This window comes from Cryphonectria parasitica (assembly GCF_011745365.1).
Source record: "Cryphonectria parasitica EP155 unplaced genomic scaffold M406scaffold_4, whole genome shotgun sequence".
Lineage (NCBI taxonomy): Eukaryota > Fungi > Ascomycota > Sordariomycetes > Diaporthales > Cryphonectriaceae > Cryphonectria > Cryphonectria parasitica.
In genome coordinates this window covers 4,424,252-4,436,849 of record NW_024468912.1, presented here as the reverse complement: position 1 = coordinate 4,436,849, position 12,598 = coordinate 4,424,252, and the positions used below count along the sequence as shown (strand labels likewise).

The 12,598-nt window shown below is 52.3% G+C and overlaps 1 protein-coding gene across 1 annotated transcript; it reads right to left on the bottom strand.

Moving 5' to 3' along the window:
• Positions 1-11,070: 11,070 nt before the first annotated feature.
• Positions 11,071-12,505, bottom strand: M406DRAFT_97590 (uncharacterized protein). The gene is made up of 2 exons (XM_040926370.1): positions 11,420-12,505; positions 11,071-11,291 (listed from the first exon to the last, which is right to left on the bottom strand). The coding sequence occupies exon 1, from the start codon at positions 11,800-11,802 to the stop codon at positions 11,434-11,436; it is 369 nt and encodes a 122-aa protein (XP_040777381.1). The 5' UTR covers positions 11,803-12,505; the 3' UTR covers positions 11,071-11,291; positions 11,420-11,433.
• Between the last annotated feature and the right edge of the window lie 93 nt (positions 12,506-12,598).

Sequence of the window (12,598 nt, the reverse complement as noted above, 5' to 3'; positions counted from 1 at the left end):
CGGATCTGTCCATAAATAAAATTTGTTGTTTCTTCTCCCCTCTGTTTTCAAATTAAAGAACAGAATCAGGTTCCGCTTGGGAATGGAAAAAAAAGAAGACAGCACCCCTCCTCCTTACTTGTTCCTTGGGCTGCTGTCTCAAAACACCGGGACCCAGGCACCATACCATCATCGTACACACACCAACACACACACACACACACGAACACGGGGTGGCTTTTAGGGTGATCTACATAGCGCCCTTCCGCGTGGGATCCGGGGTGTACCCATGAAATCGGTGTGGATGGATGGAGACCTCACCTCGTGGGGCGCCCCAAGAGAAAAAGAAGAAGGGAAAACAAAAACAGGCTACCGTGTAACAGAATATGGTACCACTAGTAGTGCAACTGTGGCGGTGGATGAAATAAATGCGGAAGACCGGAAGACAGGTCCGAGAGACAGCAAGAGAAAAACGGACCACGGCCGACGAAGAAAACCGCATGGCCCCCCCCCCCCGAGTCCACACTTACGACAAACCAGGGAGGGCAGGAGAAGAGGGGCAAGGGAAGATCGTCACCACTTCGCATCAGGTTTCCCCATTCTGTCTGCCCTTTTTCATCCCATCTCTTCCTTTTCTCTTCAAAATGATAAGCAAAGTACGTTCACCTGAGACAAACCAACTCCCTCCCCTCCCCCCCTCCAAGCCAAACCCCTGACCTCGAGGGGTGTTGCACCGGATCTCCATCTCATCACATCATAGTCTCGTCCTTGCCTGTTCTTTCTCGTGTACTAGGGCGATGTCATTTATGAGCCAAGTTTTTTTTCTTCCTTCTTCTTTTTGTCTATGGAGTACAAATGTAGGATACTACTATAGTAGTAAAGCATTATGTACTTCACATTTTACTGATTCAAGAAACATCACCATGCTAGAATGTCCAAGCCCCCCCCCCCCCCCCGGCTCAATACCCACTATAAGCTAGCTCGCCACGATAATCGGAAAGAAGGGGACTTTTAAGTTCTTAGTCCAAGATAAAAATCGGAGCCTTTTTTTTTTTTTTTTTTTTTTTTGCTTCTTTTCTTTCTTGGGACAGGCAGGGGAACAGGAGGGGGGGGAGGGTTGTTTTCTTTTGGGTTTCTTGTACCAGCTCAGGGGTTTTTGTCAAGGTCGACAGGAACAAGACTAAAATTACCCGAACCAGATTGGCTCTCATACTTTGAACGCTTTGAACATCACGTTTGTAGGCTAGAGGATGTTAGAGAGGGGCTCGTCATTCCATGTTGAGGCGTTCGAGACTGTGGATGGAATTAGCCCGTCTGCGCCCAGCCAGCCACAGACGCCACTTATGACGAAGATGAAGCAGCGGAAAACAAAATTAGAAAGAAAAGAGTGGAAACCCCATTGAAGAAGAGGGAAAGAAGGAGGGAAACAATATTGAAAGAAAAGAACAGGGAATTAAGCTTTCATGATGTTTGTTTTCGGTTCTCTCTCGCAATGGTTTTCTATATGTTTCATTATTGGAGAACCGGGGGGGGGGGGTATTGACTCGTTCGTCGGGCCCGAATCCAGAGTGCCGATCTCTCTCTCTCGCGCCAGGAACAAATCAAGTCGGATCCATCCGACAGCTTTCCAGCAATGTACCACCACAGTACATAGCGCTGTAGAGCAAGCCCGACGCGGTAAAGGCAAGCCCGCCGCGGTTAGTCACAGCCTCGGCAGAGGGGTTCGTCTCTCTCTCTCTCTCTCTCTAATTGTGTGTGTAGGACCGGCATCTGCAGTCAAGAACGTATATACGAGGAAGCCCTCAGCAAACCTGCACTAGGCGCTTATACCTTAATCAAGACATATGCCCGTGGGTGTTTTGGTGTGTGGGCTTTGCACTAAGAAGTGTACTGGTAACAGAGAAAGTAGTGCAGGCTGACTACACTCGCCCTTCTCGCTGTCATTATCGCTTCAGTTTTTGCTTGGTCGGCCTAGCCAAGATTGCCCAGAGAGTTTATATTACGAAGTACACCAGAGGAAAAGTCGTCGTCGGCCCGGCATCGACTCATGGTTCATGCCGGTAGTCAAGCCCAGGACCCTGAAAGGCCGGGTACTGCACGTCCCTTCCGATATACCTTATTGTGTTTAATCTTGTTTCTTCTTGTATGAATCGTGAACTCGAGCCTTGGCTTTCTTTTTTTACTTTCTTTTGTTATTCTCAAAATCTACATAGCGTTGTTTTGGTGATGGGCGCTGAAAACCAATATAAAAGGAAACCATGCTGGTAAGGAGAAAGGCTACTATTCCAGACGCCAAAAATGTGAAAAGGCTAGACTCCTTTTGAGAGAGGTTGTTTTGCCACAGATAGAGATGTTATTTGAGAGCCTCATCTGGTTCCTGTCGGCGGTAGGTGGCGCAACGTTATCGTCAGACGGGGGGCAAAAAAAAAGGCACCCCCCAAAAAACGTTCCTCATGACATGCCCCCATGGCAGTGTTACATCGCACATCCGGGAGCCGCAGCCTGGACAGGATTGGTTCTAAGTCATACCCAGGCCGTGGGGGGAGGCGCGGCGGAGGATGATCCTCGAGGCTTGTTAGTGTGCCCTGCTAATCAGGAACTGTTACTTTACTTGTCCCATTGAGGGGTTAGGAGGTAGGGTAGAAACAGTCATGTACATGCAAGCTTCAGATACAACGACCGTTTGTACTCGGAGCGCTGGCTGATAAGAAGAAGAAGAAGAAGAAGAAGCAGGTTTCAGAGGGAAAGGGGGTGGGCAATCACCATGGTAGTCGCCGCCAATCTCGACACTATAATTCTCATACCATTCTACTGCAGTATCATGACTGGAAAGGCAAAGCAAGCCACTGTGGTACTATAGAGGCCGTCGATTTCCTCCGTTATGCAGGCCTGCTGCAGGCTGCAGGTACAGCCAGCCACTGAAGGCCCCTAATGCAGGCGGTGGTGTCTCGTCTCTCCACCCCCCTCTCTCCCCTCTTTGCGCAAGGGGGGTTCTCCGTAGTGCGTGATACCGATTAGCCATGCCACCATGCCGGATAAACAGACATCCATCAACTCCAACTCTTTTCTTGTTTTATGGGCAGACGTACCGTAGTACATACAGTAATCTCCTCCTCCCCCCCCTCCCCCCCAATGGTGATCAGCCGGGCAAGCAAAGCAGTAATGTGTTTTGCACGCCCAAGAACGGCAAGAGATGGCGATAGGGCCAGATCAGAAGTGGACCGCTAAGGAAAACCGCCCACCGGCGTTGGCGGCCGCTGTGTGGGCCCCCCCCCCCCGGTGGCGCTTCTTCTTGACACTCCGAATTCAACTTGATTCACTTTCACCGAGGCAGGCTCCTTGTGCCGACTTTTGGCCGATCAAGAGGGAAGGGAAAGAGAGGAAGTGGAGAAGAAGAGAGAAGAGAAAGGAACGAAGAGAAAAACAGACAACTGCCGGCGTACAATGTTCAGGCATGTTGCCCATGCGAAGCGAATGTATGTACTTAGTCAGGTCTGGGGTGCACTGCATGGCAGCATCGCCGCTTGGCTTTTCTCCACAAAAGGAATTCACATCAGTACTTTTAACTTAACTTGTGCCCTACCTATAGTAAGCATGGTTAAGAAAGTTGTTGTTGCTGTTACTACTTACTACCACTACTGCTCCGAGCATGCGGGTCAGAGATAACATAACGTTGGACAAGATAAAGACAAGAAATGAATAGAAAAAAAAAGGTCTCCGCGGCTGGTTGATGCCAACTGACTTGTGACGGGGATGCTTGCCCTAGTTTTTGTATGAACCACCGCCGCGCCGGGAAGCACATCCGGACCGGACACTTGGTAATCTGGTTTTTTTTTGTTGAAAAATGGCGTGTATCTAGTTCAGGAACCAGGTCTTCGAAAAGGAAAGAACAAAAGAGAGAAAGAGAGACAAAATGGAAGGAGATAATTGAAACTATACTACAGTGCCGCCATGTCGGATGGGTCAAAACACCTCTTCCAAGCAGGTGGTGGTGGGTTGAGGCTACAAAGCTTGGGGACTTGGTGCGGCTCACAGCTCAAGAAAAAAAACGGTACTTCATTTCCCTATTTCGCAATACCCTCCGGGCAACTGGAGAGGGAGGGGTTTGATGTGTGCCTGAAAAACCACCCCACAAGGTGAGCCCAAGTCATTGGGAAAGAAGGTGTCATGTCAAAAACGGACGTGCCCCATGACTGCAGGTAATGATAGGCATAGAATTAATAGTACCCATGTACATTTGCCATCCCTGGGGAAGAAGAGTAAGTCGAAACAAAAGAGGTCGATCAATCGGTGGCTGGGGGGTGTAAAAGGCCCCGCACCCCACCGGCACGCACCCGAAACAAGAGTGCAACCCCGGAGAACCCGTCAAGGTGGCCCCCGGCTCGACGGCTTGCTGGCGTCCTTTTTTTTTTTTTTTGGTGGTATGTACTATGACAGATTCATTTCATGGTGCGCTCGTGACAATTCGAAGATGGTATCGTCACTGAGCACTGGCATGGCCGTTGATTCTCCATATGGGGGGGGGGACCCGTGATGAGTCGCCATCTTGGAAGGCTATGTCGCATCGATAGTCCGGATCCTCGTTAGCACCATGCTTCTCTGTACTCCTGTGTGTTTGTTCTGGGCCCTTGCAGGAGAGGGTCCCAAAGAGTGATCATGCCAGATTTGCGAACGGCGGGGGTGCAGATTGGGCCTCCAATGTGCTTCCTGCTTGGCCTGTAAGATCCACCCAAAGGGACAGAGGCTGATAGAGTACTGTATGTGTATGTCTTCCAGCATACTCGAATTCGTAACGGCCTTGCCCTACCTCGGGCCCTCAGCTGAAAGACACGGGCAGCAGGGCCTGCGCAGGCAAGAAAAACAAGCATGTGGCGTCGAGGATCGCCGCGGGCCCTTTTTCCATTTCTTCCTACTGTACGAACGCCCAAAACAACGGCGTGCAGCACATGGCTGATCAAGGTCCCTTTGGCTTAGTTGGGTACCTGAAGGGGTTGGGTTTGTTCCCGAGAAAGGCCGTGCGACGGTAGTTTCCCGACAGGAAGATCCAATTTCCTTTTTTCTAGTCTTTTCCCCTCTCCTCTGTAGTTTGGTGATACCCCATACGATGAATACGGGTTTCTAATCGGATGGTGGCAAGTATGAGAGATTTGTGCGTAGCAGTCGAGAAGGCAAAAGGCCCAGCGTATGGCTTCCCTGGTCACGAGGATGAAGGAGGGGCAAGGGGAGGGGTTGGTGTGAGATTCCGCGCTCAGTCTAGCTCAGCTGCAAGGGGGAAGCAGGCAATCTAGTCAAGTCACACGGGATTTGACCAAAGGCGGCGAACCACCATGTGCTGAACCTGACACTTATCACAATCACCAATTGCCCCGTCCAGGGGGAAAAGGTGGAGGAGAAGGAGCAGCAGCAGCAGCAGCAGCAGCAGCAGCAGGCGGCCGCCGCTTCAACATGGCCACTCTACCTCCTTCCATTCAGTCACCCGAACGTGACATTCCCTGTGTGATGTATTGATTTCCCTCTCCCTGTTCCGCAGTAAATGTGGATCATCTGATAAAAAATCGTGCATCGCTTACGAGACCAAAGGGCCAAGATAGAGAGAGATGTCCGCCCCCCCTCTCTCTCCCTCTCTCTACACCGGTGTGTGCTATAGGAGGAAAAGCCTTCAGGGGTAGAGGTGATACTCTAAGCCCAATTTTGAACCCCCCTCGTGCAGCGCGTTGAAAGATAGAAGAGGGTACAAAGTCCCCCCTTCTCGTATATTGCGGTCGATTGGCCCAATGTTTTGGCCACTTGAGGAGGGGGGGGGGGGGGGCAAAACGGCGAGCATGAAGGCGCAGCCGTGACCAGAACAGCGTCGCACCTTGCAGCATCCCCACCATCCGAGCGTTTGCATGCCGCCTATGCCTCGACGCGAATAGTGGCAGCTGGAAATACCGGGTGGGGTGATGAGACGAAGAGCCACACACACACACATACATACATACACACAGAGGTCACCACATGATCGCTGCTTGCTGCAAGCTGCCTTGTAGCAGCGGTGGCGCTGTGGGTTTGATACGGTCTCGGAGCCGCGTGGTGACATTGTCTGTTACCCCCCCCCCCCCCATCACGAGGCAATGTAAGAGGCAATTCATTGTGGGCCATGACCGACAGTGCAAAGGTCTTCTCCGTGCCCGTGCGTACAAAGCCTGTACGTGATCGACGTTTGTATTCTCTTGCTTCGTTCTTCTCTCCATAGAGGGCCACCCGGTGTGCCGAGGTATGGTCCCCAAAGGAGGAGGAGGGGAGGGGGAAGATTGTGGACATCCTGTACAGCCATAGCCAGACCAGGTCGCTCAGAGATTGGAATTTTTTTTTTCCCTTTTCTTTTCAAGAGTTGAGGTCGGACAGGGAAGAGAGGAGGAGGGGTCGATCCTAAGTGCATAAGCCAGATGGTTAGGTGAAAGTTGTGCATTCAGAAGTCCTCTGTCAAGCTGCACCGTAAGATATGCATACCTGCAGGTATCTTGGCGTGACAATGGGAACAAGTGATGACAACAAGAACAACCCGGCTGTAGCCGCAACATGGCTTTTTTTCCGCCCTTCTCTTCTCTTGTTGCTTTTGATGGCAGTTGAAAGGAGACCGAAACGGCGCGGGTGCCTGCGCCCCGTTTCCGCCCAGCCAAGACCCAACATCACACGCGATGTTACGGCCTGCCCCTCTGGTTTGGTTCTGTGCGCAGTGGTGAGCTTGTGATGCACAAAAGTGGGAATGGCCGTATAGAGAAGGAGGAGCAGTGTGGTAGTGGTGATGATGGTGGTAGTGGCAGTAGTGGCAGTAGTAATCGTAGCAGTGTGGCGTTGTGAGGAAGAGAGAGAAGGTGGGGTGGGGTGGACGGCGGGATGGTCGATAGCTTGACAGCGCCTACAGCGCCTCGACTAGTAGGCGCCCCTCAGGTCCTTTGCGATAAGACATTTCTCTCTCCCACACGCCCACTCCCACTCCAACACAACAAAAGTAGTCAGGCGGATGCAGTACTGCAAGATGCACGCTCAGGCCCCTCTCTGTCCAACTTTCAGATGGACTAGACCTGCACAAGCCTGCAGGACTTGTCTAAAAGCATGCCACGCCTGGTACTGTGGCAATCCACCCCAACTCCCAACTTGCCCCAGTCCATCTCCCCCCCCCCCCCCTCCCTTGGCGTCTGGCCGTCCTGCAGGTCCGTGTCTGTGGAGGGGCACCTGATTCGTGCTTCATGCGCGGCGCCTCGTCTTGCATGCACACACGGCGGTCTGTAGAAGAGTGGGTTCTTGGTGTCCCGTCAGACGAGGGTCGAGACAACCAACCCGCCTTTTGTGGTGGGTGTGTGTGTGTGTGTGTGTGTGTGTGTGTGTGTATGCTAGCGCGCAGAACGACGGGCGGTGAACAGGTGAAATGGGACGAAGCAAAGGCGAAGAGGCGAAGAGATGGGAAGAAAAGAGAATGAAACGCTTGGCGTGAACGTCAAGGGGGGTTTTTTCTTCTTCTCTCTTGTCTCTCTTTCTTCCCTCGATCAATCTAAGGAGCAGAGAGAAAGCGGAGCCTGGTCCCGCTCGCCATACAAGGTTCGCCCAACACCAAATCCCTTCTCCATCTACCACGGAGCTCGTGAGTTGACCGTGGCAGCCTCCCACAGATTGAGGGCATAACCCAGACTGCCCCCCCTTTCAACTATGGCGTTTGAGGTCCTTTGTGTAAATCTCTCACACATACAAGACAGAGTGATCCCATAACAAGTAATTACAAGAGTCTGCAATACAAATTATGATTCTTTCCCACGCAGCTCGAAACCGGAGCCGAGACTTTCCGGTGGAGCCTACTTGACCTCAAGGCTCAAGTCCCGAGCGGCTCTTCCCGTGCCGTGTCCGACTTCCGGAGCCACCAAAAAGTCGTGGACCCTGTTGATCGTCCTGCAAAATGTTTGGGAACAAAACGGCCGGGCAATAGTCTCCGACAGAGGAGAAAAGAGGAGAAGAAAGAAGAGAAGGAAAGAAAGAAAAAAAAGGAGTTCATCGTAGAGCTTGACAGACGGCTTCCCAAAGGACGCAGCCGCAAGGGGGTCTCGTGTGGTTTTGTTCTCTCCGTTCTTCAGACGACAGGAGGACGAGACGCATCTCATGTCATTTGAGTCTGGAAAGGCAATTTGCCTCCCCTCTCTCGAATATCGTGTTGTTGACGCCTCATCTGGCTGCTCTTGTCTCAAGTATATCCCAAGACTGTTATAGTACACAGCAACAGCTATTGTTCGACTGGTGGGTGTCTGCGACACGACCCTGCCATGAGAGGACATATTGAAGTTTGGGGGTCATAGAAGATTGGGGGCGGTGAGCAGCAGCAGCAGCATCTACAGATGAACAGAGAACCTGGCCCTGCCTGGCCCTGGAAAGTTGACATCAGCGCATGGATGCATAGTGAAAGCCCTGTTATGCCCTTTCTTCCCCACCACGCCCTGTCCTGACCGATCAACTCGTAAAAAAAAAAATTTAAAAAAAACCAGACCAAAAACGACAAAAACAAAGTGCAGGGCTTGGCGATGCTCTGCGGGCGGAGAGAGAGATTAAGCATACGACGATAGGGAGAGGGGTACACTGCTAGCATGATCCAGGCTCTTGGGTACGCCTCCCGTCCGTCTTTTGGTCTGATCCTGTGCTCGAGCCGGTGTGTGGCCTAGCCCCCCGCCCCCCCTCCGCATCAGGACAAACATCCGGGCGGGATGGCAGCACAGACGTCCCGGCGAAAAACAACCCTCCCCTCAAGGATGCCGGGGACGGACAAAAAAAGGTGAGCAGGCTTTTTTTGCCAGGGGAAAACCACCCCCCTTCCTCATCGGCGACGGTTTCACCTACCTGGCCATATGTGCTGTGGGGTGGCTTGATTGGCCGGCCGGTCCTCAGGCCCCGGATCGTCCTGGGCAAGCCCTGTAGTTGGGAATTGCGGGCCATTGTATCATTTCTCTCTTTCTCTCTCTCCTTGCGCTCGAATCGTGTGGCCTGCGTCGCTGCAATTCCGCGGTGTCAGGGGGGCCCGCACAGAATCATAGCACACTGCGAGTCCAGCACTGTGGATTCCAGGTGGCCATGACCTCGGCCAAAAGATTGTTCTTTTATTGTTATTATTATCATTGATTATTTCTTTCTGTCTCTGACTGGCCTTCTTGAGGGAAGAAAAGTACCTCCGAGTCATAACCCATCAACCCCCTTCTGGGGGTTGTGGTCTTGGCGTAGGGCGGGGCTCGTAGTACCCTCTCGACAAGTACTGTACTTGCAAACCTTGGGCGATCGCTCCATTCAGAGAAAGTCAAAAAGGCAAAGGAAATGAAATAACCCCTGCGATCTTGCCAGAAATAGACCATAATTCTCCGCGTCTTTCGTTGAGGCTTGCAGGACGGGGTAGCCAATGGACAAATGGATGTGTTTCGTTCAGTGGCCTTCGCCGGTATCTATCGAACAGACAGCCCCCCTTGACTGTGACGTGAATGTATTGGCCAGCGAGGCAACCCGCCAAAAATGTCATTACGAACCCTCTAAAGCTCAGTTCAGCAACCGGAACTTCCGGAACTTCCGGGCGATCCGGGCCCGTTCTCAGTACTTTTCTGGACAAGACCTCCTACCAGACCAGGTCGGTTAGCCACCTGTTAGCCTTGCGAGCTACTACGGCAATCTCTCCGTCTTACTTCTCTAGCTCGTTTCTTTTCGTCATAACCTCGCAAGCCACACCTGCTTCCGTCTCTGACCCTCGTCTTTTTCTCAGCTCAGTACTTTGCTGTTGGGAATGCAGTGGTCCTTTCCTTGCATAACAAGCGTCACTGAGAAACAAAGAGAAACTTTGATTTGCAGCGCACAGGGTGTAGAGCCTGGCGCGAACACATGGTCTGTGTAGTTCCACTTGGCTGGCCCCCGATGGTTTGACCAAAATGGTAGTTCTCACGTTCTCGGTTTGGAGGCGCTGGGGCTGTGTGTGCAGGGCACGCTCCTGATTTTGTCGTCTTGCGTTTCTCCTCGGATCTATGGAAAGAGAAAGTCTGGAACATGCCGTCCACCTCCCTCATCCCGCTCAGCCGTTTTCTGCACTGCAATTTGCATTGGCGGCAGTAGGCAGTGTTAAGGTTCCTCGGATCAGCGCCGCTGCTGGAAACTTCCGATACCACAGACGATGGCGGCTCCGACGATCGTCGCTCCATGTGGCCGAGCCTCTGGGCATGGCCCTTTAGCGCACAGCCTCCTCCACGTGCCGACCTCTTTTCTTTCCTCCTTTGGTAGTCGTGCAGTCGATCATCACTGTCGCGAGCATCAATATCGTGATGATGAAGGCGCTCTCGTCCGCCATACGAAAAGGATGGACACGCGCGTGATCTTGTTGTTGATGTCGATCTCAACATACTCTCCACCAAGCCTAGCCGCTATACACCGCACGGCTTCAGACTCTTATGCGCTTCATCAAGATTCCCCATTTAGCATCTTGCTCGCCCCAGATCTAAGGCTTATATTGGCGGTTAGCGCTGGGCTGGTTGTCTCACGCAGTGGGCCACCAAACGATGCTATTGTAGTGCCAGATGCCAGCACTTTTGCTTCTCCTCGGCAGTGGGGATCGTATTTGCAGCGTGATCTCTCAACACAAACAAGGATACATCCTGTCCCGGTACTGACACGGGCCGCCGCAAGCGCGAGCAAGCCATTGCATTTCCATCTCTGCCGATCTAGACCATTTGATGCACATGCTAGAGACCACTGCGGCCGCAGGCGAGGAACACAGAATCCATGAAAGAGAGAGATAGAGAGAGAGCCTGTTTATGCAGCTGGCATTTGACGATCCAATCGCTGAATCGGACCTCCTGCATACATGAGTTCCCATGCAGCTGATAGGTGAAATGTGTAGGGCTGTAGCCCACGAACGGAATTCGGCACGTTTGTGGCAGCCATAGGAACTCTAAATTTCATGTCTCTGGACGCGTTTGTACAAAGTACAGTAGTGATGTCCACGGATCTGCCGCAGTGCCGGGCGGTAAGGGTCGGTGGAGCAGTTTTTGGAGGCAGTGGAGTTCCCACTGCTGGGTCTGACTCGCAAGCCGCCAGCAGCCAGAGAATCGCAAATCCAATTCTGTGTCCCAGAAAATGATCGAGGACTCCTTCAGTATCTGATCGGAGTAGACCACATGTTCAAATGTCGAATCTTGACTCTCATCGGGACCACCAGCGTTCAGACGCTGCGAGACCCCAGACACAATCTGGTCTACCATGCCTGAGCACGAACCATCGTCCAAACTCTCCCGAGTCGAGAGAGGGCGTAATCGCCAGTTCTTTGTAAGTTGACCTGGGTTTAGCGTCTAAACAACCATAAGACAAAAAGTGCAAAGTCCGATATTTGGAAACGCCGTGTGGCGAGATGGGATGTTTGAGTTAGTAGAGGCATTAGTAGGATACATACCTCGGGAATTGTGACTATTTGTCAAAAGCCCGGTGCGGTGTAGATGCGTGGCCCGCACCGCTCTTTGAACGCTGCAGAGCTTCCACGTGGTATCCCGGCAGCGCGATTGAGCTCGCGATGATTCTGGCGCCGAGCCAGCAGCAACCACGAGATGCTGCACAGCACGCTTGTACAATATTACATAATGTGGACATGGCTATTGCCACTAGTACATAGCAAGGCCCGCCTAGACATCGAGGGCGCAAGGGCCGAATTCCGCGCCTCCTCGTGGGTCTTGCTCCGGCGCCGAGGAAATTGGTAGTAACCGGAGCCGAAGGTAGCGTATCCGGACGTGAGAGAAAAATTGGTCCTAGGGCGGCAGAACTCGAATGGGAACGGAGCATGCCGGCTTGGGACAACACCCTTACTATGTAGTACTAGGAGCGTCAAGATTTCTAGACACCATGATTTTCCTCCACACATGCAGGGGGAGGGGAAGGGGGGGAAGGCCAACCAGCGAGACACAGTGGCTGGTAATACCACACCAACACAGCCACGTGCGACCAGACCTTGACAGGCCCCAGAAAAATCTCACCTCTCAGACAGAGAGGCGCTTTTGTAGACCCACTCCGTGAACGGTGACCACAAACTTCATGCGTTGACCTGCCTCAGCGAAGCCGTGACGAAACAAACACGCCAGCAATAATTTGATGGTGGACAAAGCGTCGAGGTTGGCAGCCTGCGTCACAAAACTCAGTAGGCGTTGCGGACGCGTAGGCGATCATCGGCTGCTGGTATCAATCCCTAGCGAGGTATCCATGATGATCATGTGGAGAACTTTATTCTCCGTATTCCGATTTCTCCCCGCGGTTTCGTGACTAGGGGTGCTGATGCGACGCTGACTAGGTCCGAAAAGGGTGCTATACACCGGCTGCATGTCTGCTGAGAGGGGACAAGGGCTAGCCAGGTGGGAATGGAATGAAACTCATTTGAGGGTCGGCGCAAATGGGTGGGAGGGCTTTCTACTATACCAGGACGGGTTTCTTTTCTCCAAAAAGATCACATTCCGTGCGCTACCACAGTACAGCATCTCCAGTCCCAGTTTTCATAGGCCCTCGTGCGGTACTATTATGTAGCTTGTTAGCCCCCTCGTGAAGCCAAACAACATCTTGAAATTACTTGCCCGCATACTATATACCA